Source organism: Taudactylus pleione, unplaced genomic scaffold (assembly GCF_031769625.1).
Source record: "Taudactylus pleione unplaced genomic scaffold, aTauple2 ptg001987l, whole genome shotgun sequence".
NCBI classification, from domain to species: domain Eukaryota; kingdom Metazoa; phylum Chordata; class Amphibia; order Anura; family Myobatrachidae; genus Taudactylus; species Taudactylus pleione.
The window spans coordinates 1,612,810-1,640,457 of record NW_028286383.1 but is presented as its reverse complement, the minus strand read 5'-3'; the positions used below and the strand labels follow the sequence as shown (position 1 = coordinate 1,640,457).

Here is a 27,648-nt window from a genome sequence, read left to right as displayed (position 1 = left end):
TGTGGTATACAGTAGATGGAGAGATGTGATATACATGGATATGAGATAGGGAGATGGAGAGATGTGGTAGAGATGGATATGAGATAAGTAGATGGAGAGATGTGGTATACAGTAGATGGAGAGATGTGATATACATGGATATGAGATAGGGAGATGGAGCGATGTGGTATACAGAAGATGGAGAGATGTGATATACATGGATAGGAGATAGGGAGATGGAGAGATGTGGTAGAGATGGATATGAGATAGGTAGATGGAGAGATGTGGTATATAGTAGATGGAGAGATGTGACATACATGGATATGAGATAGGGAGATGGAGAGATGTGATATACATGGATATGAGATAGGGAGATGGAGAGATGTGGTAGAGATGGAGAGATGTGGCATACAGTAGATGGAGAGATGTGGCTTACAGTAGATGGAGAGATGTGGCATACAGTAGATGGAGAGATGTGATATACATGGATATGAGATAGGGAGATGGAGAGATGTGGCATACAGTAGATGGAGAGATGTGATATACATGGATATGAGATAGGGAGATGGAGAGATGTGGCATACAGTAGATGGAGAGATGTGGCATACAGTAGATGGAGAGATGTGGTATACAGTAGATGGAGAGATGTGGTATACATGGATATGAGATGGAGTGATGTGGTATACAGTAGATGGAGAGATGTGGTATACAGTAGATGGAGAGATGTGATATACATGGATATGAGATAGGGAGATGGAGAGATGTGGTAGAGATGGATATGAGATAGGTAGATGGAGAGATGTGGTATACAGTAGATGGAGAGATGTGATATACATGGATATGAGATAGGGAGATGGAGAGATGTGATATACATGGATATGAGATAGGGAGATGGAGAGATGTGGTAGAGATGGAGAGATGTGGCATACAGTAGATGGAGAGATGTGGCATACAGTAGATGGAGAGATGTGATATACATGGATATGAGATAGGGAGATGGAGAGATGTGGTAGAGATGGATATGAGATAGGTAGATGGAGAGATGTGATATACATGGATATGCGATAGGTGGATAGATGGAGAGATGTGGTATAGATGGAGACACGTGGTATACAGTAGATGGAGAGATGTAGTATAGATGGAGAGATGTGGTATACAGTAGATGGAGAGATGTGGTATACAGTAGATGGAGAGATGTGGTATACAGTAGATGGAGAGATGTGGTATAGATGGATATGCGATAGGTAGATGGAGAGATGTGGTATACAGTAGATGGAGAGATGTGGTATACAGTAGATGGAGAGATGTGGTATACAGTAGATGGAGAGATGTGGTATACAGTAGATGGAGAGATGTGGTATACAGTAGATGGAGAGATGTGGTATACAGTAGATGGAGAGATGTGGTATACAGTAGATGGAGAGATGTGGTATACAGTAGATGGAGAGATGTGGTATAGATGGATATGCGATAGGTAGATGGAGAGATGTGGTATACAGTAGATGGAGAGATGTGGTATACAGTAGATGGAGAGATGTGGTATACAGTAGATGGAGAGATGTGATCTAGATGGAGAGATGTGGTATACAGTAGATGGAGAGATGTGATATACATGGAATTGAGATAGGTAGATGGATAGATGGAGAGATGTGGTATACAGTAGATGGAGAGATGTGATATACATGGATATGCGATAGGTGGATAGATGGAGAGATGTGGTATAGATGGAGAGATGTGGTATACAGTAGATGGAGAGATGTAGTATAGATGGAGAGATGTGGTATACAGTAGATGGAGAGATGTGGTAGAGATGGAGAGATGTGGTATACAGTAGATGGAGAGATGTGATATACATGGATATGAGATAGGGAGATGGAGAGATGTGGTAGAGATGGATATGAGATAGGTAGATGGAGAGATGTGATATACATGGATATGCGATAGGTGGATAGATGGAGAGATGTGGTATAGATGGAGACATGTGGTATACAGTAGATGGAGAGATGTAGTATAGATGGAGAGATGTGGTATACAGTAGATGGAGAGATGTGGTATAGATGGAGAGATGTTGTATACAGTAGATGGAGAGATGTGATATACATGGATATGAGATAGGGAGATGGAGAGATGTGGTAGAGATGGAGAGATGTGGCATACAGTAGATGGAGAGATGTGATATACAGTAGATGGAGAGATGTGATATACAGTAGATTGAGAGTTGTGGTATATGTAGATGGAGAGATGTGATATACATGGATATGAGATAGGGAGATGGAGAGATGTGGTAGAGATGGAGAGATGTGGTATACAGTAGATGGAGAGATGTGGTATACAGTAGATGGAGAGATGTGGTATACAGTAGATGGAGAGATGTGATATACATGGATATGAGATAGGGAGATGGAGAGATGTGGTAGAGATGGAGAGATGTGGTATACAGTAGATGGAGAGATGTGGTAGAGATGGATATGAGATAGGTAGATGGAGAGATGTGGTATACAGTGGATGGAGAGATGTGATATACATGGATATGAGATAGGGAGATGGAGAGATGTGGTAGAGATGGAGAGATGTGGCATACAGTAGATGGAGAGATGTGGTATACAGTAGATGGAGAGATGTGGTATAGATGGAGAGATGTTGTATACAGTAGATGGAGAGATGTGATCTACATGGATATGCGATAGGTAGATAGATGGATAGATGGAGAGATGTGGTATAGATGGAGAGATGTGGTATACAGTAGATGGAGAGATGTAGTATAGATGGAGACATGTGGTATACAGTAGATGGAGAGATGTAGTATAGATGGAGACATGTGGTATACAGTAGTTGGAGAGATGTGGTATACGTAGATGGAGAGATGTGATATACATGGATATGAGATAGGGAGATGGAGAGATGTGGTAGAGATGGAGAGATTTGGTATACAGTAGATGGAGAGATGTGGTATACAGTAGATGGAGAGATGTGGTATACAGTAGATGGAGAGATGTGGTATACAGTAGATGGAGAGATGTGGTATACAGTAGATGGAGAGATGTGGTATACAGTAGATGGAGAGATGTGGTATACAGTAGATGGAGAGATGTGGTATACAGTAGATGGAGAGATGTGGTATACAGTAGATGGAGAGATGTGGTATACAGTAGATGGAGAGATGTGGTATACAGTAGATGGAGAAATGTGATATACAGTAGATGGAGAGATGTGGTATACGTAGATGGAGAGATATGGTATACGTAGATAGAGAGATGTGATATACATGGATATGAGATAGGGAGATGGAGAGATGTGGTATACAGTAGATGGAGAGATGTGGTATACAGTAGATGGAGAGATGTGGTATACAGTAGATGGAGAGATGTGGTATACAGTAGATGGAGAGATGTGGTATACAGTAGATGGAGAGATGTGATATACAGTAGATGGAGAGATGTGGTATACGTAGATGGAGAGATGTGATATACATGGATATGAGATAGAGAGATGGAGAGATGTGGTAGAGATGGAGAGATGTGGTATACAGTAGATGGAGAGATGTGGTATACAGTAGATGGAGAGATGTGGTATACAGTAGATGGAGAGATGTGGTATACAGTAGATGGAGAGATGTGGTATACAGTAGATGGAGAGATGTGATATACAGTAGATGGAGAGATGTGATATACAGTAGATTGAGAGTTGTGGTATATGTAGATGGAGAGATGTGATATACATGGATATGAGATAGGGAGATGGAGAGATGTGGTAGAGATGGAGAGATGTGGTATACAGTAGATGGAGAGATGTGGTATACAGTAGATGGAGAGATGTGGTATACAGTAGATGGAGAGATGTGATATACATGGATATGAGATAGGGAGATGGAGCGATGTGGTATACAGAAGATGGAGAGATGTGATATACATGGATATGAGATAGGGAGATGGAGAGATGTGGTAGAGATGGAGAGATGTGGTATACAGTAGATGGAGAGATGTGGTAGAGATGGATATGAGATAGGTAGATGGAGAGATGTGGTATACAGTGGATGGAGAGATGTGATATACATGGATATGAGATAGGGAGATGGAGAGATGTGGTAGAGATGGAGAGATGTGGCATACAGTAGATGGAGAGATGTGGTATACAGTAGATGGAGAGATGTGGTAGAGATGGAGAGATTTGATATACATGGATATGAGATAGGGAGATGGAGAGATGTGGCATACAGTAGATGGAGAGATGTGGCATACAGTAGATGGAGAGATGTGGTATACAGTAGATGGAGAGATGTGGTATACAGTAGATGGAGAGATGTGGTAGAGATGGAGAGATGTGGCATACAGTAGATGGAGAGATGTGGCATACAGTAGATGGAAAGATGTGGCATACAGTAGATGGAGAGATGTGGCATACAGTAGATGGAGAGATGTGGCATACAGTAGATGGAGAGATGTGGCATACAGTAGATGGAGAGATGTGGCATACAGTAGATGGAGAGATGTGGTATGCAGTAGATGGAGAGATGTGATATACATGGATATGAGATAGGGAGATGGAGAGATGTGATATACATGGATATGAGATAGGGAGATGGACAGATGTGGTAGAGATGGATATGAGATAGGTAGATGGAGAGATGTTATATACATGGATATGAGATAGGGAGATGGAGAGATGTGGTATACATGGATATGAGATGGAGTGATGTGGTATACAGTAGATGGAGAGATGTGGTATACAGTAGATGGAGAGATGTGATATACATGGATATGAGATAGGGAGATAGGGAGATGGAGAGATGTGGTAGAGATGGATATGAGATAGGTAGATGGAGAGATGTGGTATACAGTAGATGGAGAGATGTGATATACATGGATATGAGATAGGGAGATGGAGAGATGTGGTATACAGTAGATGGAGAGATGTGGTATACAGTAGATGGAGAGATGTGGTAGAGAAGGAGAGATGTGGTAGAGATGGATATGAGATAGGGAGATGGAGAGATGTGGTAGAGATGGATATGAGATAGGTAGATGGAGAGATGTGATATACAGTAGATGGAGAGATGTGGCAGAGATGGATATGAGATAGGTAGATGGAGAGATGTGGTATACAGTAGATGGAGAGATGTAGTATAGATGGAGAGATGTGGTATACAGTAGATGGAGAGATGTGGTATACAGTAGATGGAGAGATGTGGTATAGATGGAGAGATGTGGTATACAGTAGATGGAGAGATGTGATATACATGGATATGCGATAGGTAGATAGATGGATAGATGGAGAGATGTGGTATACAGTAGATGGAGAGATGTAGTATAGATGGAGACATGTGGTATACAGTAGATGGAGAGATGTAGTATAGATGGAGAGATGTGGTATACAGTAGATGTAGAGATGTGATATACGTAGATGGAGAGATGTGATATACATGGATATGAGATAGGGAGATGGAGAGATGTGGTATACGTAGATGGAGAGATGTGATATACATGGATATGAGATAGGGAGATGGAGAGATGTGGTAGAGATGGAGAGATGTGGTATACAGTAGATGGAGAGATGTGGTATACAGTAGATGGAGAGATGTGGTATACAGTAGATGGAGAGATGTGGTATACATGGATATGAGATAGGGAGATGGAGAGATGTGGTAGAGATGGATATGAGATAGGTAGATGGAGAGATGTGGTATACAGTAGATGGAGAGATGTGATATACATGGATATGAGATAGGGAGATGGAGAGATGTGGTAGAGATGGATATGAGATAAGTAGATGGAGAGATGTGGTATACAGTAGATGGAGAGATGTGATATACATGGATATGAGATAGGGAGATGGAGCGATGTGGTATACAGAAGATGGAGAGATGTGATATACATGGATAGGAGATAGGGAGATGGAGAGATGTGGTAGAGATGGATATGAGATAGGTAGATGGAGAGATGTGGTATATAGTAGATGGAGAGATGTGACATACATGGATATGAGATAGGGAGATGGAGAGATGTGATATACATGGATATGAGATAGGGAGATGGAGAGATGTGGTAGAGATGGAGAGATGTGGCATACAGTAGATGGAGAGATGTGGCTTACAGTAGATGGAGAGATGTGGCATACAGTAGATGGAGAGATGTGATATACATGGATATGAGATAGGGAGATGGAGAGATGTGGCATACAGTAGATGGAGAGATGTGATATACATGGATATGAGATAGGGAGATGGAGAGATGTGGCATACAGTAGATGGAGAGATGTGGCATACAGTAGATGGAGAGATGTGGTATACAGTAGATGGAGAGATGTGGTATACATGGATATGAGATGGAGTGATGTGGTATACAGTAGATGGAGAGATGTGGTATACAGTAGATGGAGAGATGTGATATACATGGATATGAGATAGGGAGATGGAGAGATGTGGTAGAGATGGATATGAGATAGGTAGATGGAGAGATGTGGTATACAGTAGATGGAGAGATGTGATATACATGGATATGAGATAGGGAGATGGAGAGATGTGGTATACAGTAGATGGAGAGATGTGGTATACAGTAGATGGAGAGATGTGGTAGAGAAGGAGAGATGTGGTAGAGATGGATATGAGATAGGGAGATGGAGAGATGTGGTAGAGATGGATATGAGATAGGTAGATGGAGAGATGTGATATACAGTAGATGGAGAGATGTGGCAGAGATGGATATGAGATAGGTAGATGGAGAGATGTGGTATACAGTAGATGGAGAGATGTAGTATAGATGGAGAGATGTGGTATACAGTAGATGGAGAGATGTGATATACATGGATATGAGATAGGGAGATGGAGAGATGTGATATACATGGATATGAGATAGGGAGATGGAGAGATGTGGTAGAGATGGATATGAGATAGGGAGATGGAGCGATGTGGCATACAGTAGATGGAGAGATGTGGCATACAGTAGATGGAGAGATGTGGTATACAGTAGATGGAGAGATGTGGTATACAGTAGATGGAGAGATGTGATATACATGGATATGAGATAGAGAGATGGAGAGATGTGGTAGAGATGGATATGAGATAGGTAGATGGAGAGATGTGATATACATGGATATGCTATAGGTAGATAGATGGATAGATGGAGAGATGTGGTATAGATGGAGATATGTGGTATACAGTAGATGGAGAGATGTAGTATAGATGGAGAGATGTGGTATACAGTAGATGGAGAGATGTGGTATAGATGGAGAGATGTGGTATACAGTAGATGGAGAGATGTGATATACATGGATATGCGATAGGTAGATAGATGGATAGATGGAGAGATGTGGTATACAGTAGATGGAGAGATGTAGTATAGATGGAGACATGTGGTATACAGTAGATGGAGAGATGTAGTATAGATGGAGAGATGTGGTATACAGTAGATGGAGAGATGTGATATACGTAGATGGAGAGATGTGATATACATGGATATGAGATAGGGAGATGGAGAGATGTGGTAGAGATGGAGAGATGTGGTATACAGTAGATGGAGAGATGTGGTATACAGTAGATGGAGAGATGTGGTATACAGTAGATGGAGAGATGTGGTATACATGGATATGAGATAGGGAGATGGAGAGATGTGGTAGAGATGGATATGAGATAGGTAGATGGAGAGATGTGGTATACAGTAGATGGAGAGATGTGATATACATGGATATGAGATAGGGAGATGGAGAGATGTGGTAGAGATGGATATGAGATAAGTAGATGGAGAGATGTGGTATACAGTAGATGGAGAGATGTGATATACATGGATATGAGATAGGGAGATGGAGCGATGTGGTATACAGAAGATGGAGAGATGTGATATACATGGATAGGAGATAGGGAGATGGAGAGATGTGGTAGAGATGGATATGAGATAGGTAGATGGAGAGATGTGGTATACAGTAGATGGAGAGATGTGACATACATGGATATGAGATAGGGAGATGGAGAGATGTGATATACATGGATATGAGATAGGGAGATGGAGAGATGTGGTAGAGATGGAGAGATGTGGCATACAGTAGATGGAGAGATGTGGCATACAGTAGATGGAGAGATGTGATATACATGGATATGAGATAGGGAGATGGAGAGATGTGGTAGAGATGGATATGAGATAGGTAGATGGAGAGATGTGATATACATGGATATGCGATAGGTGGATAGATGGAGAGATGTGGTATAGATGGAGACACGTGGTATACAGTAGATGGAGAGATGTAGTATAGATGGAGAGATGTGGTATACAGTAGATGGAGAGATGTGGTATACAGTAGATGGAGAGATGTGGTATACAGTAGATGGAGAGATGTGGTATAGATGGATATGCGATAGGTAGATGGAGAGATGTGGTATACAGTAGATGGAGAGATGTGGTATACAGTAGATGGAGAGATGTGGTATACAGTAGATGGAGAGATGTGGTATACAGTAGATGGAGAGATGTGGTATACAGTAGATGGAGAGATGTGGTATACAGTAGATGGAGAGATGTGATATAGATGGGGAGATGTGGTATACAGTAGATGGAGAGATGTGGTATACAGTAGATGGAGAGATGTGGTATACAGTAGATGGAGAGATGTGGTATACAGTAGATGGAGAGATGTGGTATAGATGGATATGCGATAGGTAGATGGAGAGATGTGGTATACAGTAGATGGAGAGATGTGGTATACAGTAGATGGAGAGATGTGGTATACAGTAGATGGAGAGATGTGATCTAGATGGAGAGATGTGGTATACAGTAGATGGAGAGATGTGATATACATGGAATTGAGATAGGTAGATGGATAGATGGAGAGATGTGGTATACAGTAGATGGAGAGATGTGATATACATGGATATGCGATAGGTGGATAGATGGAGAGATGTGGTATAGATGGAGAGATGTGGTATACAGTAGATGGAGAGATGTAGTATAGATGGAGAGATGTGGTATACAGTAGATGGAGAGATGTGGTAGAGATGGAGAGATGTGGTATACAGTAGATGGAGAGATGTGATATACATGGATATGAGATAGGGAGATGGAGAGATGTGGTAGAGATGGATATGAGATAGGTAGATGGAGAGATGTGATATACATGGATATGCGATAGGTGGATAGATGGAGAGATGTGGTATAGATGGAGACATGTGGTATACAGTAGATGGAGAGATGTAGTATAGATGGAGAGATGTGGTATACAGTAGATGGAGAGATGTGGTATAGATGGAGAGATGTTGTATACAGTAGATGGAGAGATGTGATATACATGGATATGAGATAGGGAGATGGAGAGATGTGGTAGAGATGGAGAGATGTGGCATACAGTAGATGGAGAGATGTGGCATACAGTAGATGGAGAGATGTGGCATACAGTAGATGGAGAGATGTGGCATACAGTAGATGGAGAGATGTGGCATACAGTAGATGGAGAGATGTGGCATACAGTAGATGGAGAGATGTGGTATGCAGTAGATGGAGAGATGTGATATACATGGATATGAGATAGGGAGATGGAGAGATGTGATATACATGGATATGAGATAGGGAGATGGAGAGATGTGGTAGAGATGGATATGAGATAGGTAGATCGAGAGATGTTATATACATGGATATGAGATAGGGAGATGGAGAGATGTGGTATACAGTAGATGGAGAGATGTGGTATACATGGATATGAGATGGAGTGATGTGGTATACAGTAGATGGAGAGATGTGGTATACAGTAGATGGAGAGATGTGATATACATGGATATGAGATAGGGAGATGGAGAGATGTGGTAGAGATGGATATGAGATAGGTAGATGGAGAGATGTGGTATACAGTAGATGGAGAGATGTGATATACATGGATATGAGATAGGGAGATGGAGAGATGTGGTATACAGTAGATGGAGAGATGTGGTATACAGTAGATGGAGAGATGTGGTAGAGAAGGAGAGATGTGGTAGAGATGGATATGAGATAGGGAGATGGAGAGATGTGGTAGAGATGGATATGAGATAGGTAGATGGAGAGATGTGATATACAGTAGATGGAGAGATGTGGCAGAGATGGATATGAGATAGGTAGATGGAGAGATGTGGTATACAGTAGATGGAGAGATGTAGTATAGATGGAGAGATGTGGTATACAGTAGATGGAGAGATGTGGTATACAGTAGATGGAGAGATGTGATATACATGGATATGAGATAGGGAGATGGAGAGATGTGGTAGAGATGGATATGAGATAGGGAGATGGAGCGATGTGGCATACAGTAGATGGAGAGATGTGGCATACAGTAGATGGAGAGATGTGGTATACAGTAGATGGAGAGATGTGGTATACAGTAGATGGAGAGATGTGATATACATGGATATGAGATAGAGAGATGGAGAGATGTGGTAGAGATGGATATGAGATAGGTAGATGGAGAGATGTGATATACATGGATATGCTATAGGTAGATAGATGGATAGATGGAGAGATGTGGTATAGATGGAGATATGTGGTATACAGTAGATGGAGAGATGTAGTATAGATGGAGAGATGTGGTATACAGTAGATGGAGAGATGTGGTATAGATGGAGAGATGTGGTATACAGTAGATTGAGAGATGTGATATACATGGATATGCGATAGGTAGATAGATGGATAGATGGAGAGATGTGGTATACAGTAGATGGAGAGATGTAGTATAGATGGAGACATGTGGTATACAGTAGATGGAGAGATGTAGTATAGATGGAGAGATGTGGTATACAGTAGATGGAGAGATGTGATATACGTAGATGGAGAGATGTGATATACATGGATATGAGATAGGGAGATGGAGAGATGTGGTAGAGATGGAGAGATGTGGTATACAGTAGATGGAGAGATGTGGTATACAGTAGATGGAGAGATGTGGTATACAGTAGATGGAGAGATGTGGTATACATGGATATGAGATAGGGAGATGGAGAGATGTGGTAGAGATGGATATGAGATAGGTAGATGGAGAGTTGTGGTATACAGTAGATGGAGAGATGTGATATACATGGATATGAGATAGGGAGATGGAGAGATGTGGTAGAGATGGATATGAGATAAGTAGATGGAGAGATGTGGTATACAGTAGATGGAGAGATGTGATATACATGGATATGAGATAGGGAGATGGAGCGATGTGGTATACAGAAGATGGAGAGATGTGATATACATGGATAGGAGATAGGGAGATGGAGAGATGTGGTAGAGATGGATATGAGATAGGTAGATGGAGAGATGTGGTATACAGTAGATGGAGAGATGTGACATACATGGATATGAGATAGGGAGATGGAGAGATGTGATATACATGGATATGAGATAGGGAGATGGAGAGATGTGGTAGAGATGGAGAGATGTGGCATACAGTAGATGGAGAGATGTGGCATACAGTAGATGGAGAGATGTGATATACATGGATATGAGATAGGGAGATGGAGAGATGTGGTAGAGATGGATATGAGATAGGTAGATGGAGAGATGTGATATACATGGATATGCGATAGGTGGATAGATGGAGAGATGTGGTATAGATGGAGACACGTGGTAGACAGTAGATGGAGAGATGTAGTATAGATGGAGAGATGTGGTATACAGTAGATGGAGAGATGTGGTATACAGTAGATGGAGAGATGTGGTATACAGTAGATGGAGAGATGTGGTATAGATGGATATGCGATAGGTAGATGGAGAGATGTGGTATACAGTAGATGGAGAGATGTGGTATACAGTAGATGGAGAGATGTGGTATACAGTAGATGGAGAGATGTGGTATACAGTAGATGGAGAGATGTGATATAGATGGGGAGATGTGGTATACAGTAGATGGAGAGATGTGGTATACAGTAGATGGAGAGATGTGGTATACAGTAGATGGAGAGATGTGGTATACAGTAGATGGAGAGATGTGGTATAGATGGATATGCGATAGGTAGATGGAGAGATGTGGTATACAGTAGATGGAGAGATGTGGTATACAGTAGATGGAGAGATGTGGTATACAGTAGATGGAGAGATGTGATCTAGATGGAGAGATGTGGTATACAGTAGATGGAGAGATGTGATATACATGGAATTGAGATAGGTAGATGGATAGATGGAGAGATGTGGTATACAGTAGATGGAGAGATGTGATATACATGGATATGCGATAGGTGGATAGATGGAGAGATGTGGTATAGATGGAGAGATGTGGTATACAGTAGATGGAGAGATGTAGTATAGATGGAGAGATGTGGTATACAGTAGATGGAGAGATGTGGTAGAGATGGAGAGATGTGGTATACAGTAGATGGAGAGATGTGATATACATGGATATGAGATAGGGAGATGGAGAGATGTGGTAGAGATGGATATGAGATAGGTAGATGGAGAGATGTGATATACATGGATATGCGATAGGTGGATAGATGGAGAGATGTGGTATAGATGGAGACATGTGGTATACAGTAGATGGAGAGATGTAGTATAGATGGAGAGATGTGGTATACAGTAGATGGAGAGATGTGGTATAGATGGAGAGATGTTGTATACAGTAGATGGAGAGATGTGATATACATGGATATGCGATAGGTAGATAGATGGATAGATGGAGAGATGTGGTATAGATGGAGAGATGTGGTATACAGTAGATGGAGAGATGTAGTATAGATGGAGACATGTGGTATACAGTAGATGTAGAGATGTAGTATAGATGGAGACATGTGGTATACAGTAGTTGGAGAGATGTGGTATACGTAGATGGAGAGATGTGATATACATGGATATGAGATAGGGAGATGGAGAGATGTGGTAGAGATGGAGAGATTTGGTATACAGTAGATGGAGAGATGTGGTATACAGTAGATGGAGAGATGTGGTATACAGTAGATGGAGAGATGTGGTATACAGTAGATGGAGAGATGTGGTATACAGTAGATGGAGAGATGTGGTATACAGTAGATGGAGAGATGTGGTATACAGTAGATGGAGAGATGTGGTATACAGTAGATGGAGAAATGTGATATACAGTAGATGGAGAGATGTGGTATACAGTAGATGGAGAAATGTGATATACAGTAGATGGAGAGATGTGGTATACGTAGATGGAGAGATATGGTATACGTAGATAGAGAGATGTGATATACATGGATATGAGATAGGGAGATGGAGAGATGTGGTATACAGTAGATGGAGAGATGTGGTATACAGTAGATGGAGAGATGTGGTATACAGTAGATGGAGAGATGTGGTATACAGTAGATGGAGAGATGTGATATACAGTAGATGGAGAGATGTGGTATACGTAGATGGAGAGATGTGATATACATGGATATGAGATAGAGAGATGGAGAGATGTGGTAGAGATGGAGAGATGTGGTATACAGTAGATGGAGAGATGTGGTATACAGTAGATGGAGAGATGTGGTATACAGTAGATGGAGAGATGTGGTATACAGTAGATGGAGAGATGTGGTATACAGTAGATGGAGAGATGTGGTATACAGTAGATGGAGAGATGTGGTATACAGTAGATGGAGAGATGTGGTATACAGTAGATGGAGAGATGTGGTATACAGTAGATGGAGAGATGTGATATACAGTAGATTGAGAGTTGTGGTATATGTAGTTGGAGAGATGTGATATACATGGATATGAGATAGGGAGATGGAGAGATGTGGTAGAGATGGAGAGATGTGGTATACAGTAGATGGAGAGATGTGGTATACAGTAGATGGAGAGATGTGGTATACAGTAGATGGAGAGATGTGATATACATGGATATGAGATAGGGAGATGGAGCGATGTGGTATACAGAAGATGGAGAGATGTGATATACATGGATATGAGATAGGGAGATGCAGAGATGTGGTAGAGATGGAGAGATGTGGTATACAGTAGATGGAGAGATGTGGTAGAGATGGATATGAGATAGGTAGATGGAGAGATGTGGTATACAGTGGATGGAGAGATGTGATATACATGGATATGAGATAGGGAGATGGAGAGATGTGGTAGAGATGGAGAGATGTGGCATACAGTAGATGGAGAGATGTGGTATACAGTAGATGGAGAGATGTGGTATAGATGGAGAGATGTTGTATACAGTAGATGGAGAGATGTGATATACATGGATATGCGATAGGTAGATAGATGGATAGATGGAGAGATGTGGTATAGATGGAGAGATGTGGTATACAGTAGATGGAGAGATGTAGTATAGATGGAGACATGTGGTATACAGTAGATGGAGAGATGTAGTATAGATGGAGACATGTGGTATACAGTAGTTGGAGAGATGTGGTATACGTAGATGGAGAGATGTGATATACATGGATATGAGATAGGGAGATGGAGAGATGTGGTAGAGATGGAGAGATTTGGTATACAGTAGATGGAGAGATGTGGTATACAGTAGATGGAGAGATGTGGTATACAGTAGATGGAGAGATGTGGTATACAGTAGATGGAGAGATGTGGTATACGTAGATGGAGAGATATGGTATACGTAGATGGAGAGATATGGTATACGTAGATAGAGAGATGTGATATACATGGATATGAGATAGGGAGATGGAGAGATGTGGTATACAGTAGATGGAGAGATGTGGTATACAGTAGATGGAGAGATGTGGTATACAGTAGATGGAGAGATGTGGTATACAGTAGATGGAGAGATGTGATATACAGTAGATGGAGAGATGTGGTATACGTAGATGGAGAGATGTGATATACATGGATATGAGATAGAGAGATGGAGAGATGTGGTAGAGATGGAGAGATGTGGTATACAGTAGATGGAGAGATGTGGTATACAGTAGATGGAGAGATGTGGTATACAGTAGATGGAGAGATGTGGTATACAGTAGATGGAGAGATGTGGTATACAGTAGATGGAGAGATGTGGTATACAGTAGATGGAGAGATGTGATATACAGTAGATGGAGAGATGTGATATACAGTAGATTGAGAGTTGTGGTATATGTAGATGGAGAGATGTGATATACATGGATATGAGATAGGGAGATGGAGAGATGTGGTAGAGATGGAGAGATGTGGTATACAGTAGATGGAGAGATGTGGTATACAGTAGATGGAGAGATGTGGTATACAGTAGATGGAGAGATGTGATATACATGGATATGAGATAGGGAGATGGAGCGATGTGGTATACAGAAGATGGAGAGATGTGATATACATGGATATGAGATAGGGAGATGGAGAGATGTGGTAGAGATGGAGAGATGTGGTATACAGTAGATGGAGAGATGTGGTAGAGATGGATATGAGATAGGTAGATGGAGAGATGTGGTATACAGTGGATGGAGAGATGTGATATACATGGATATGAGATAGGGAGATGGAGAGATGTGGTAGAGATGGAGAGATGTGGCATACAGTAGATGGAGAGATGTGGTATACAGTAGATGGAGAGATGTGGTAGAGATGGAGAGATGTGGTATACAGTAGATGGAGAGATTTGATATACATGGATATGAGATAGGGAGATGGAGAGATGTGGCATACAGTAGATGGAGAGATGTGGCATACAGTAGATGGAGAGATGTGGTATACAGTAGATGGAGAGATGTGGTATACAGTAGATGGAGAGATGTGGTAGAGATGGAGAGATGTGGCATACAGTAGATGGAGAGATGTGGCATACAGTAGATGGAGAGATGTGGCATACAGTAGATGGAAAGATGTGGCATACAGTAGATGGAGAGATGTGGCATACAGTAGATGGAGAGATGTGGCATACAGTAGATGGAGAGATGTGGCATACAGTAGATGGAGAGATGTGGTATGCAGTAGATGGAGAGATGTGATATACATGGATATGAGATAGGGAGATGGAGAGATGTGATATACATGGATATGAGATAGGGAGATGGACAGATGTGGTAGAGATGGATATGAGATAGGTAGATGGAGAGATGTTATATACATGGATATGAGATAGGGAGATGGAGAGATGTGGTATACATGGATATGAGATGGAGTGATGTGGTATACAGTAGATGGAGAGATGTGGTAGAGATGGATATGAGATAGGTAGATGGAGAGATGTGGTATACAGTAGATGGAGAGATGTGATATACATGGATATGAGATAGGGAGATGGAGAGATGTGGTATACAGTAGATGGAGAGATGTGGTATACAGTAGATGGAGAGATGTGGTAGAGAAGGAGAGATGTGGTAGAGATGGATATGAGATAGGGAGATGGAGAGATGTGGTAGAGATGGATATGAGATAGGTAGATGGAGAGATGTGATATACAGTAGATGGAGAGATGTGGCAGAGATGGATATGAGATAGGTAGATGGAGAGATGTGGTATACAGTAGATGGAGAGATGTAGTATAGATGGAGAGATGCGGTATACAGTAGATGGAGAGATGTGGTATACAGTAGATGGAGAGATGTGGTATAGATGGAGAGATGTGGTATACAGTAGATGGAGAGATGTGATATACATGGATATGAGATAGGGAGATGGAGAGATGTGGTAGAGATGGATATGAGATAGGTAGATGGAGAGATGTGATATACATGGATATGCTATAGGTAGATAGATGGAGAGATGTGGTATAGATGGAGACATGTGGTATACAGTAGATGGAGAGATGTAGTATAGATGGAGAGATGTGGTATACAGTAGATGGAGAGATGTGGTATACAGTAGATGGAGAGATGTGGTATAGATGGAGAGATGTGGTATACAGTAGATGGAGAGATGTGATATACATGGATATGCGATAGGTAGATAGATGGATAGATGGAGAGATGTGGTATACAGTAGATGGAGAGATGTAGTATAGATGGAGACATGTGGTATACAGTAGATGGAGAGATGTAGTATAGATGGAGAGATGTGGTATACAGTAGATGTAGAGATGTGATATACGTAGATGGAGAGATGTGATATACATGGATATGAGATAGGGAGATGGAGAGATGTGGTAGAGATGGAGAGATGTGGTATACAGTAGATGGAGAGATGTGGTATACAGTAGATGGAGAGATGTGGTATACAGTAGATGGAGAGATGTGGTATACATGGATATGAGATAGGGAGATGGAGAGATGTGGTAGAGATGGATATGAGATAGGTAGATGGAGAGATGTGGTATACAGTAGATGGAGAGATGTGATATACATGGATATGAGATAGGGAGATGGAGAGATGTGGTAGAGATGGATATGAGATAAGTAGATGGAGAGATGTGGTATACAGTAGATGGAGAGATGTGATATACATGGATATGAGATAGGGAGATGGAGCGATGTGGTATACAGAAGATGGAGAGATGTGATATACATGGATAGGAGATAGGGAGATGGAGAGATGTGGTAGAGATGGATATGAGATAGGTAGATGGAGAGATGTGGTATACAGTAGATGGAGAGATGTGACATACATGGATATGAGATAGGGAGATGGAGAGATGTGATATACATGGATATGAGATAGGGAGATGGAGAGATGTGGTAGAGATGGAGAGATGTGGCATACAGTAGATGGAGAGATGTGGCTTACAGTAGATGGAGAGATGTGGCATACAGTAGATGGAGAGATGTGATATACATGGATATGAGATAGGGAGATGGAGAGATGTGGCATACAGTAGATGGAGAGATGTGATATACATGGATATGAGATAGGGAGATGGAGAGATGTGGCATACAGTAGATGGAGAGATGTGGCATACAGTAGATGGAGAGATGTGGCATACAGTAGATGGAGAGATGTGGCATACAGTAGATGGAGAGATGTGGCATACAGTAGATGGAGAGATGTGGTATACATGGATATGAGATTGGGAGATGGAGAGATGTGGTAGAGATGGATATGAGATAGGTAGATGGAGAGATGTGATATACATGGATATGAGATAGGGAGATGGACAGATGTGGTAGAGATGGATATGAGATAGGTAGATGGAGAGATGTGATATACATGGATATGAGATAGGGAGATGGAGAGATGTGGTAGAGATGGATATGAGATAGGTAGATGGAGAGATGTTATATACATGGATATGAGATAGGGAGATGGAGAGATGTGGTATACAGTAGATGGAGAGATGTGGTATACAGTAGATGGAGAGATGTGGTAGAGAAGGAGAGATGTGGTAGAGATGGATATGAGATAGGGAGATGGAGAGATGTGGTAGAGATGGATATGAGATAGGTAGATGGAGAGATGTGATATACAGTAGATGGAGAGATGTGGTAGAGATGGATATGAGATAGGTAGATGGAGAGATGTGGTATAGATGGATATTAGATGGATCTGAGAGAGATGGATATATAATATGTAGATAGATGGAGAGATGTGGTATACAGTAGATGGAGAGATGTGGTATACAGTAGATGGAGAGATGTGGTATACAGTAGATGGAGAGATAGGTAGATGGAGAGATGTGATATACATGGATATGAGATAGGGAGATGGAGAGATGTGGTAGAGATGGAGAGATGTGGTAGAGATGGATATGAGATAGGTAGATGGAGCGATGTGGCATACAGTAGATGGAGCGATGTGGCATACAGTAGATGGAGCGATGTGGCATACAGTAGATGGAGCGATGTGGCATACAGTAGATGGAGAGATGTGGTATACAGTAGATGGAGAGATGTGGCATACAGTAGATGGAGAGCTAGGTAGATGGAGAGATGTGATATAGATGGATATGAGATAGGTAGATGGAGAGATGTGGTATACAGTAGATGGAGAGATGTGGTATACAGTAGATGGAGAGCTAGGTAGATGGAGAGATGTGATATAGATGGATATGAGATAGGTAGATGGAGAGATGTGGTATACAGTAGATGGAGAGATGTGGTATACAGTAGATGGAGAGCTAGGTAGATGGAGAGATGTGATATAGATGGATATGAGATAGGTATATGGAGAGATGTGGCATACAGTAGATGGAGAGATGTGGTATACAGTAGATGGAGAGATGTGGTATACAGTAGATGGAGAGATGTGATATACATGGATATGAGATAGGGAGATGGAGAGATGTGATATACATGGATATGAGATGGGTAGATGGAGAGATGTGGTATACAGTAGATGGAGAGATGTGATATACATGGATATGAGATAGGTAGATGGAGAGATGTGATATACAGTAGATGGAGAGATGTGGTATAGATGGAGAGATGGATATATAATATGTAGATAGACAGAAGTAAAATAGAAGCTGAATGACTGGCTCCTTTGTTCCTTACAGACGCCTTACTTGCTGACCTTCAGATATCATCTACTCATTGCCCAGTTTTGTTAACCGACTCTCCTGAGAATCCTGAGATGTGTGAGCGCCGCCCGCCTCCGCCGCCGTATGACCCACAGGTACTGTAATGTGACTTCGGCATCAGAGGTGATGCTTTTATCCTGATTATTCATTCTTTGCTTTCTCTTTGCAGACATCATTGTCTTATACAAACTTGGATCTAGAAAACATCCCTTCCGACAAGAATCACCTCTACAGGTCTGATGCTATTATTACATTATATGTGAGCAGACAATTCCTGTATAATAGTATGATATAATTATATTCTGTCATCTCCCGTGTTCTCTGATTCCTAATATGTCTGACTGGTCTCATCCTCTCTCTACAGCACCGTTAAGAAGATCTCCCCAATATCACAGAATGTTGGTGGAGGATTGTGCGAGTTGGATCGCTTACTGAATGAGCTAAATACCACCCAGTTCAACATTACTGGTATGACTGGTAGCTGCCTATATGTAACCAGTATCATCTCTCGTCTCTCAGTGACCTCTATCACCTTTCCCTGCCCCCTCTCTCCTGTCTCCTATATTATCACCATCACTGGTATGACTGGTAGCTGCCTATATGTAACCAGTATCATCTCTCATCTCTCAGTGACCTCTATCACCTTTCCCTGCCCCCTCTCTCTATTATCACCATCACTGGTATGACTGGTAGCTGCCTATATGTAACCAGTATTATCTCTCAGTGACCTCTAACACCTTTCCCTGCCCCCTCTCTCCTGTCTCCTATATTATCACCATCACTGGTATGACTGGTAGCTACCTATATGTAACCAGTATCATTTCTCAGTGACCTCTATCACCTTTCCCTGCCCCCTCTCTCCTGTCTCCTATATTAACCCTATCACTGGTATGACTGGTATCTGCCTATATGTAACCAGTATCTTCTCTCAGTGACCTCTATCACCTTTCCCTGCCCCCTCTCTCCTGTCTCCTATATTAACCCTATCACTGGTATGACTGGTATCTGCCTATATGTAACCAGTATCATCTCTCGTCTCTCAGTGACCCTCTATCACCTTTCCCTGCCCCCTCTCTCCTGTCTCCAATATTATCACCATCACTGGTATGACTGGTAGCTGCCTATATGTAACCAGTATAATCTCTCGTCTCTCATTGACCCTCTATCACCTTTCCCTGCCCCCTCTCTCCTGTCTCCTATATTATCACTGGTATGACTGGTATCTGCCTATATGTAACCAGTATCATCTCTCAGTGACCTCTATCACCTTTCCCTTCCCCCTCTCTCCTGTCTCCTATATTATCACCATCACTGGTACGACTGGTATCTGCCTATATGTAACCAGTATCATCTCTCATCTCTCAGTGACCCTCTATCACCTTTCCCTGCCCTCTCTCTCCAGTCTCCTATATTATCACCAGCACTGGTATGACTGGTAGCTGCCTATATGTAACCAGTATCATCTCTCAGTGACCTCTATCACCTTTCCTTGCCCCCTCTCTCCTGTCTCCTATATTATCCCCATCACTGGTATGACTGGGAGCTGCCTATATGTAACCAGTATTATCTCTGTGACCTCTATCACCTTTCCCTGCCCCCTCTCTCCTGTTTCCTATATGTAACCAGTATGATCTCTCGTCTCTCAGTGACCTCTATCACCTTTCCCTGCCCCCTCTCTCGTCTCCTATATTATCACCATCACTGGTATGACTGGTAGCTGCCTATATATAACCAGTATCATCTCTCAGTGACCTCTATCACCTTCACCTGCACTTTCTCTTCTGTCCCACGTTATAACCATCCGTGGTGTGAAGATGTGGGCTTGCAGGTCACTCGGGCATGGTGGTAAAATGAAACCAATGGTAGTTTTCTCACTAGAATGGGTGATAATCGGCAATACAGAAATAAATATACCCCTTATACCCACAGTATAGCCTCATTATGTAGTGTTGTGCAGAGCCATAAGTAATTCCCCCCCCCTTTCCTTTTTTTCTCAAATAGTGACGTAAGATGCACACCTGAAAAAGGGCCATGGCCTCATTGGGAAGGGCCAGGGAAGAGATAGGGGAGGCCAGGAGATGCTGGGGATAAATAGGGACATAATATGGTGCACCTGAGAGAGGGTCATGGCCTCATGGGGAAGGGCCAGGGAAGAGATAGGGGAGGCCAGGAGATGCTGGGGATAAATAGGGACATAATATGGTGCACCTGAGAGAGGGTCATGGCCTCATGGGGAAGGGCCAGGGAAGAGATAGGGGAGGCCAGGAGATGCTGGGGATAAATAGGGACATAATATGGTGCACCTGAGAGAGGGCCATGGCCTCATGGGGAAGAGATGGGGAGGCCAGGAGATGCTGGTGATAAAAGAAGAGGAAGCTACAATTGAGGATGATAATAAACAGAAAATTGACAGGCCCAAACAGCGCCCCCTGCCCTGCGGTGCCCTGTACCATGGCACTGGTCACGCTACCCTAGTTACGGCCCTAGTGTTGTTTTTCTTTCTTCCTTATCTTAGGATGTTAAGGTATAGAAATGAAATACACATTTCCTAATTAAAGTGATTAAATGCAGCGAGTCCCCCTGTCTGGCTAGTTGTGGAACAGAAGGGGGACACTACACAGAGCAAGATCTGTGGTTTAGCTTCTATTACACAATAGTCTGGTCTACATGACTTTATAATCCTTTATGTATGGTTCCTTGAGATATAAAATACACATAGACTTATGCTGGGTACAAATGGCCGATATATCGGCTATTCAATGTTACAGCCGGTATATTGTGTGAGTCGGCCAGTGTGTACAGACTGTCTATGAATGGTGTCGTCCCCAGACACATCGCGTCGGCTGTGCTTCACAACTGATGGCAGATATATCGGCAGCTATATCTGCTCATTGTGCTGTGTGTACGAGCAGTGGCCACCTGGGAGGGGGTAGTGATGTGACCCTTGGCCAGCGGGAAGGCAGAGATGGTGGTTCAATGTGTATGAACAACCATCATCTGCAGATATCTTTCTAGTGTGTATCCAGCTCTGTACCCTTGGCATAAGTAACCAATAGGAAGCTCTTAAATACCCCACCTCCAGTGTAACAGATAACCGTCCCACGTATTACCAATACTAAGGCTGACGTTCAAACACTATATGGCGGTGAGTAGATGAACAAGCAACCATACTGCATGAAGATAGTCATAAAGGGACCTTCTCACTACTACACAGCCCTCATTCCCACTGTTCCATCTGTTCTCCTCTGGTCACTACTACACAGCCCTCATTCCCACTGTTCCATCTGTTCTCCTTTGGTCACTACTACACAGCCCTCTTTCCCACTGTTCCATCTGTTCTCCTCTGCTCACTACTACACAGCCCTCATTCCCACTGTTCCATCTGTTCTCCTTTGGTCACTACTACACAGCCCTCATTCCCACTGTTCCATCTGTTCTCCTCTGGTCACTATTACACAGCCCTCATTCCCACTGTTCCTTTTATTCTCCTCTGCTCATTACTACAAAGCCCTCATTCCCACTTTTCCTTTTATTCTCCTCTGCTCACTACTACACAGCCCTCATTCCCACTGTTCCTTTTATTCTCCTCTGCTCATTACTACACAGCCCTCATTCCCACTGTTCCTTTTATTCTCCTCTGCTCACTACTACACAGCCCTCATTCCCACTGTTCCTTTTATTCTCCTCTGCTCACTACTACACAGCCCTCATTCCCACTGTTCCTTTTATTCTCCTCTGCTCACTACTACACAGCCCTCATTCCCACTGTTCCTTTTATTCTCCTCTGCTCATTACTACACAGCCCTCATTCCCACTGTTCCTTTTATTCTCCTCTGCTCATTACTACACAGCCCTCATTCCCACTGTTCCATCTGTTCTCCTCTGCTCACTACTACACAGCCCTCATTCCCACTGTTCCATCTGTTCTCCTTTAGTCACTACTACACAGCCCTCATTCCCACTGTTCCATCTATTCTCCTCTGCTCACTACTACACAGCCCTCATTCCCACTTTTCCTTTTATTCTCCTCTGCTCACTACTACACAGCCCTCATTCCCACTGTTCCTTTTATTCTCCTCTGCTCACTACTACACAGCCCTCATTCCCACTGTTCCTTTTATTCTCCTCTGCTCACTACTACACAGCCCTCATTCCCACTTTTCCTTTTATTCTCCTCTGCTCACTACTACACAGCCCTCATTCCCACTGTTCCTTTTATTCTCCTCTGCTCACTACTACACAGCCCTCATTCCCACTGTTCCTTTTATTCTCCTCTGCTCACTACTACACCGCCCTCATTCCCACTGTTCCATCTATTCTCCTCTGCTCACTACTACACAGCCCTCATTCCCACTGTTCCATCTATTCTCCTCTGCTCACTACTACACAGCCCTCATTCCCACTGTTCCATCTATTCTCCTCTGCTCACTACTACACAGCCCTCATTCCCACTGTTCCTTTTATTCTCCTCTGGTCACTACTACACAGCCCTCATTCCCACTTTTCCTTTTATTCTCCTCTGGTCACTACTACACAGCCCTCATTCCCACTGTTCCATCTATTCTCCTCTGCTCACTACTACACAGCCCTCATTCCCACTGTTCCTTTTACTCTCCTCTGCTCACTACCACACAGCCCTCATTCCCACTTTTCCTTTTATTCGCCTCTGCTCACTACTACACAGCCCTCATTCCCACTGTTCCATCTATTCTCCTCTGCTCACTACTACACAGCCCTCATTCCCACTGTTCCTTTTATTCTCCTCTGGTCACTACTACACAGCCCTCATTCCCACTTTTCCTTTTTTTCTCCTCTGCTCACTACTACACAGCCCTCATTCCCACTGTTCCATCTGTTCTCCTCTGCTCATTACTACACAGCCCTCATTCCCACTATTCCATCTATTCTCCTCTGCTCACTACTACACAGCCCTCATTCCCACTGTTCCATCTATTCTCCTCTGCTCATTACTACACAGCCCTCATTCCAACTGTTCCTTTTATTCTTCTCTGCTGATTGGCACAGTCTCCCTCACGCCGGTAATGCTCCTGTTTTTATCATTTTTTCCCTCAGATGAGATCATGTCCCAGTTTCCTCCTCGGGATAAAGATATGACAGACAGATCAGATGAAAGAAGGTGAGAAATATTAAATATTGAGGGCACTAATGTAATATGAACACACATACACCAGCACAAGGTTCACCCTCACTCTCAGGGGCACAGTTTGTCAGTGCCTTTATGCTACATTTTACTATCAGAAGAATAATTGAAGAGAGGTTATAATATTTCTTCAACAACCCAAGTGGGCCTACGCATCCCATGGGGTATAGGAATTCTCTCCCTGTTACTGGCTCCTCCCACGGTGTTATAGCAGGGTAACTCTTTGCCACCAACTGACTCCTAAATCCGTACTTGGAACCATTTTCCCCAGTAAAAGAAGCTGACTGCTGCACCAGTTATAATGTCACTGTCATATTTGTGAGAAGAAAAAACCCATATAAGTATGTAGTTTCGTATGTGTCCAATGTGACCTGACATTGAACACTAATTTGGGGGTGCTGCCTATGGACAACCAAAAAGGACATTCATAACAAAAGAGAGAGATAGAATGAAGGTTGTCATATTGGTGGCACACTAATGTCAATTAAAATAAAACACATTTTATAGAACCAAAATAAGTTATAACCGTGAAATATTTAAAACCTAAATACTGTATACAGACATGCATTTGTGAACGACAAAGCAAATAAAGATTGTGATAATAAAAACTGGAGATCCTAAAATCTGTCCCATGGTGAAGGTATACCAGGACTTGGGACCTCATTCAGACCCGAACGCAAGTGCTGAGCACTCGCAACCGGGTTGATGGTTAGGCCCTGCGCACGCGCAGCGGCCGCACTGTGCATGTGCAAGCCCCGGAGCAGGAGAGAAACTCTCTCGCTTCGGAGCTCATTACAAAAGGGCTGGCTGTCGATGTTGATTGACAGCACGGCCCGTTTTGTGGGCAGAGTGGTGGCTACACAAACTGAGGCATTTCCAAGCGAACGCCTTCCATTTTGTGGGCGGCCGCACTGACATCAGCAATGATGTCAGTGGAGAGTTTCCTGCTCAATCAGAGCAGGAAGCTCCCTGGGGCTTGCGGCTGCCAAGACCCAACCTTAGGGTCTCATCGCAAGCCCCGATGGTCGCGATGGTCAAGACCATCGCGACAATCAACCTGGTCGGTCACTAAGCTGTGGGTGGTAACCCACAGCTTAACTAGCGACCAGGAGGCCGCACTAAAAAAAAAAAGCGGCCGCCCTCTTTCAGAGAGAGCAATCGCTTCTTGTAACTGACTCTGAATGAGGGCCTTGGTCTCGAAACAGTTAGATAAAATATTCTAGAAATCCAACTCCCAATCTATCCACAATGACAATATTACTGAAGAAGAAAGGAGAGCCATCAAAGAAATGGCAGATTGTATTTTGCTAATCATAAAACCCTCAGATAAAGGGGGGAATTTGGTTCTATGGCGTAAAGAATTGTACATAGAAGAACTAAATAAACAACTCAATGATACAGAATGTTATAAACACCTGGTGTTTAATCCTATCCAAAATTTTATGAATCAATATAAGAATTTAATTGCACAAGCACTTAAGAATAGGACCATTGGTAAGAAAGAGTGAATTTCTCAGAGCGGATAAACTGAAGACCCCACTTTGTCATTCTTATACACCTTGGGAAGTAGATACAAAGTTCCACCAGATGGACCCATAGTCTCTGGTGTTATTAGTATTACTGAGCATTTATGTCGATCAGCATCTCAGAAGACACGTGCTGTACTTTACCATCATATTCCAAGGACACTATGGATGTGTTACTAAAATTACAACATTTAACAGAGTCCAGGAGTGTGGCTCGTGACACCATTAATGATTTCTTGATCACATTACTGGATTTCATATTGAAGAATAACTACTTCATCTGTAATGAACAATACTACCTCCAGGTGAGAGGGATGGCGATGGGCACAACTTGTGCCCCAACATACGGCAACCTCTACCTGGGGTGGTGGGAGAGGGATATATTGTTTAATGAGTTCCATGATTCATTTACTCAACATATTTTACTGTACCTAAGGTACATAGATGACATTCTTATGCTATGGGATGGGGAACAACATCAATGTGAGAAATTGATAAGTATGTTAAATCAGAACCACCTGAATCTAAAGCTTACCATGGAAATGAGCCAAACAGAAATCAACTTTTTGGATCTTACAGTATGGGTAGAAGAGGACGGAGAGATCTCTACAGATATCTATAGAAAAAGCACTGCCACAAACAGTGTACTACATAGCAGCAGTGCCCATCTACCAGCAACTACCAAAGCAAATCCAAAAGGAGAACTGCTACGTGCTAAATGGAATTGCTCACAACAGGATACCTATGAACAAAGAAGTAAACAAATTTGTGATAGATTGGAAAGGAGAGGTTACAGTAGGAGAATAATTAAACAAGCTGTAAAAAAAACAAAAAAAATATCCTAGGGAATCTCTCTGTGTACCTACAATGAATAATCCAAAGGAGGAATCGGTCAGGTCATTGGGATACTTAACAACCAGTGGAGACAGGTAAATCAGATTCTCCAAAAACATTGGCCGATCTTGCATACAGATAAAGATCTAGCCAAATTACTACCCGCTAAAGTACAAACAAGTTGGAGGAGATCACGTAACTTAAAGGACCGACTTGTCCAAAACCATCTGACAACAATCAAGAACCCTTGACACAACAAAAAAGGATCCCACAAATGTGGTTGCTGTAAATCATGCCAATACATGATACAGAGTGGTTCTTTGACAAGTATGACATGAAATGGATCATGCAAAAAAATGTATACTGGAACTGCACTGAAAAAATTCTGCTGGATTATTTAAATTAGTATCTCTTGAATATACATAACATAGACTTAATAAATACAACACATACACATGTCAGTGTTCCTAATATGGATCATAAGACCACAGTCCACACCTATCACTACGAAAGTCTATGGTGCTCCCCAGAGTCAATATATGAACATATAAGCCACAAAAAAAGAGAAAAAAGGACTCTTGGTGGGGGTCCCCCACCAAGAGTCCTTTTTTTCTCTCTTTTTGTGGCTTATATGAAATGGATCATAACAGACTATATTGACTGTAAGACCTCTGGCATTGTGTACCACTTAGTGTCCTTGTGGTAAAAGCTATGTAGGGAAAAGTATTCGTCCCATAGAAGTCAGAATATTGGAACACGCAGGGACTATTAGGAATGCCAAGCAAGATTTAACTAAATTCAAACCCATATCTCCTGTAGCCAGACACTTCCTTAAACACCATGAGGGCTATCCCAAAGGATTGAAAGCGTATAGCATGAGAGTTT

General features: G+C 42.3%; 1 protein-coding gene across 5 annotated transcripts in view; it reads left to right on the top strand.

Annotated features, from left to right (window-relative positions):
• The window catches only part of LOC148435883 (transforming growth factor beta-1-induced transcript 1 protein-like), a 172,977-nt gene that overhangs the window by 30,304 nt on the left and 115,025 nt on the right, over positions 1-27,648 (top strand). For 4 of the 5 annotated variants that reach the window (XM_088465388.1, XM_088465386.1, XM_088465385.1 and 1 more), the window contains 4 exons: positions 19,219-19,337; positions 19,412-19,476; positions 19,607-19,710; positions 24,316-24,379. In XM_088465388.1, coding sequence (XP_088321514.1) covers positions 19,219-19,337; positions 19,412-19,476; positions 19,607-19,710; positions 24,316-24,379 — 352 coding nt within the window. Of the gene's footprint in view, positions 1-19,218; positions 19,338-19,411; positions 19,502-19,606; positions 19,711-24,315; positions 24,380-27,648 lie in introns of those variants that run through there. The other variant, XM_088465389.1, reaches the window with a different exon arrangement.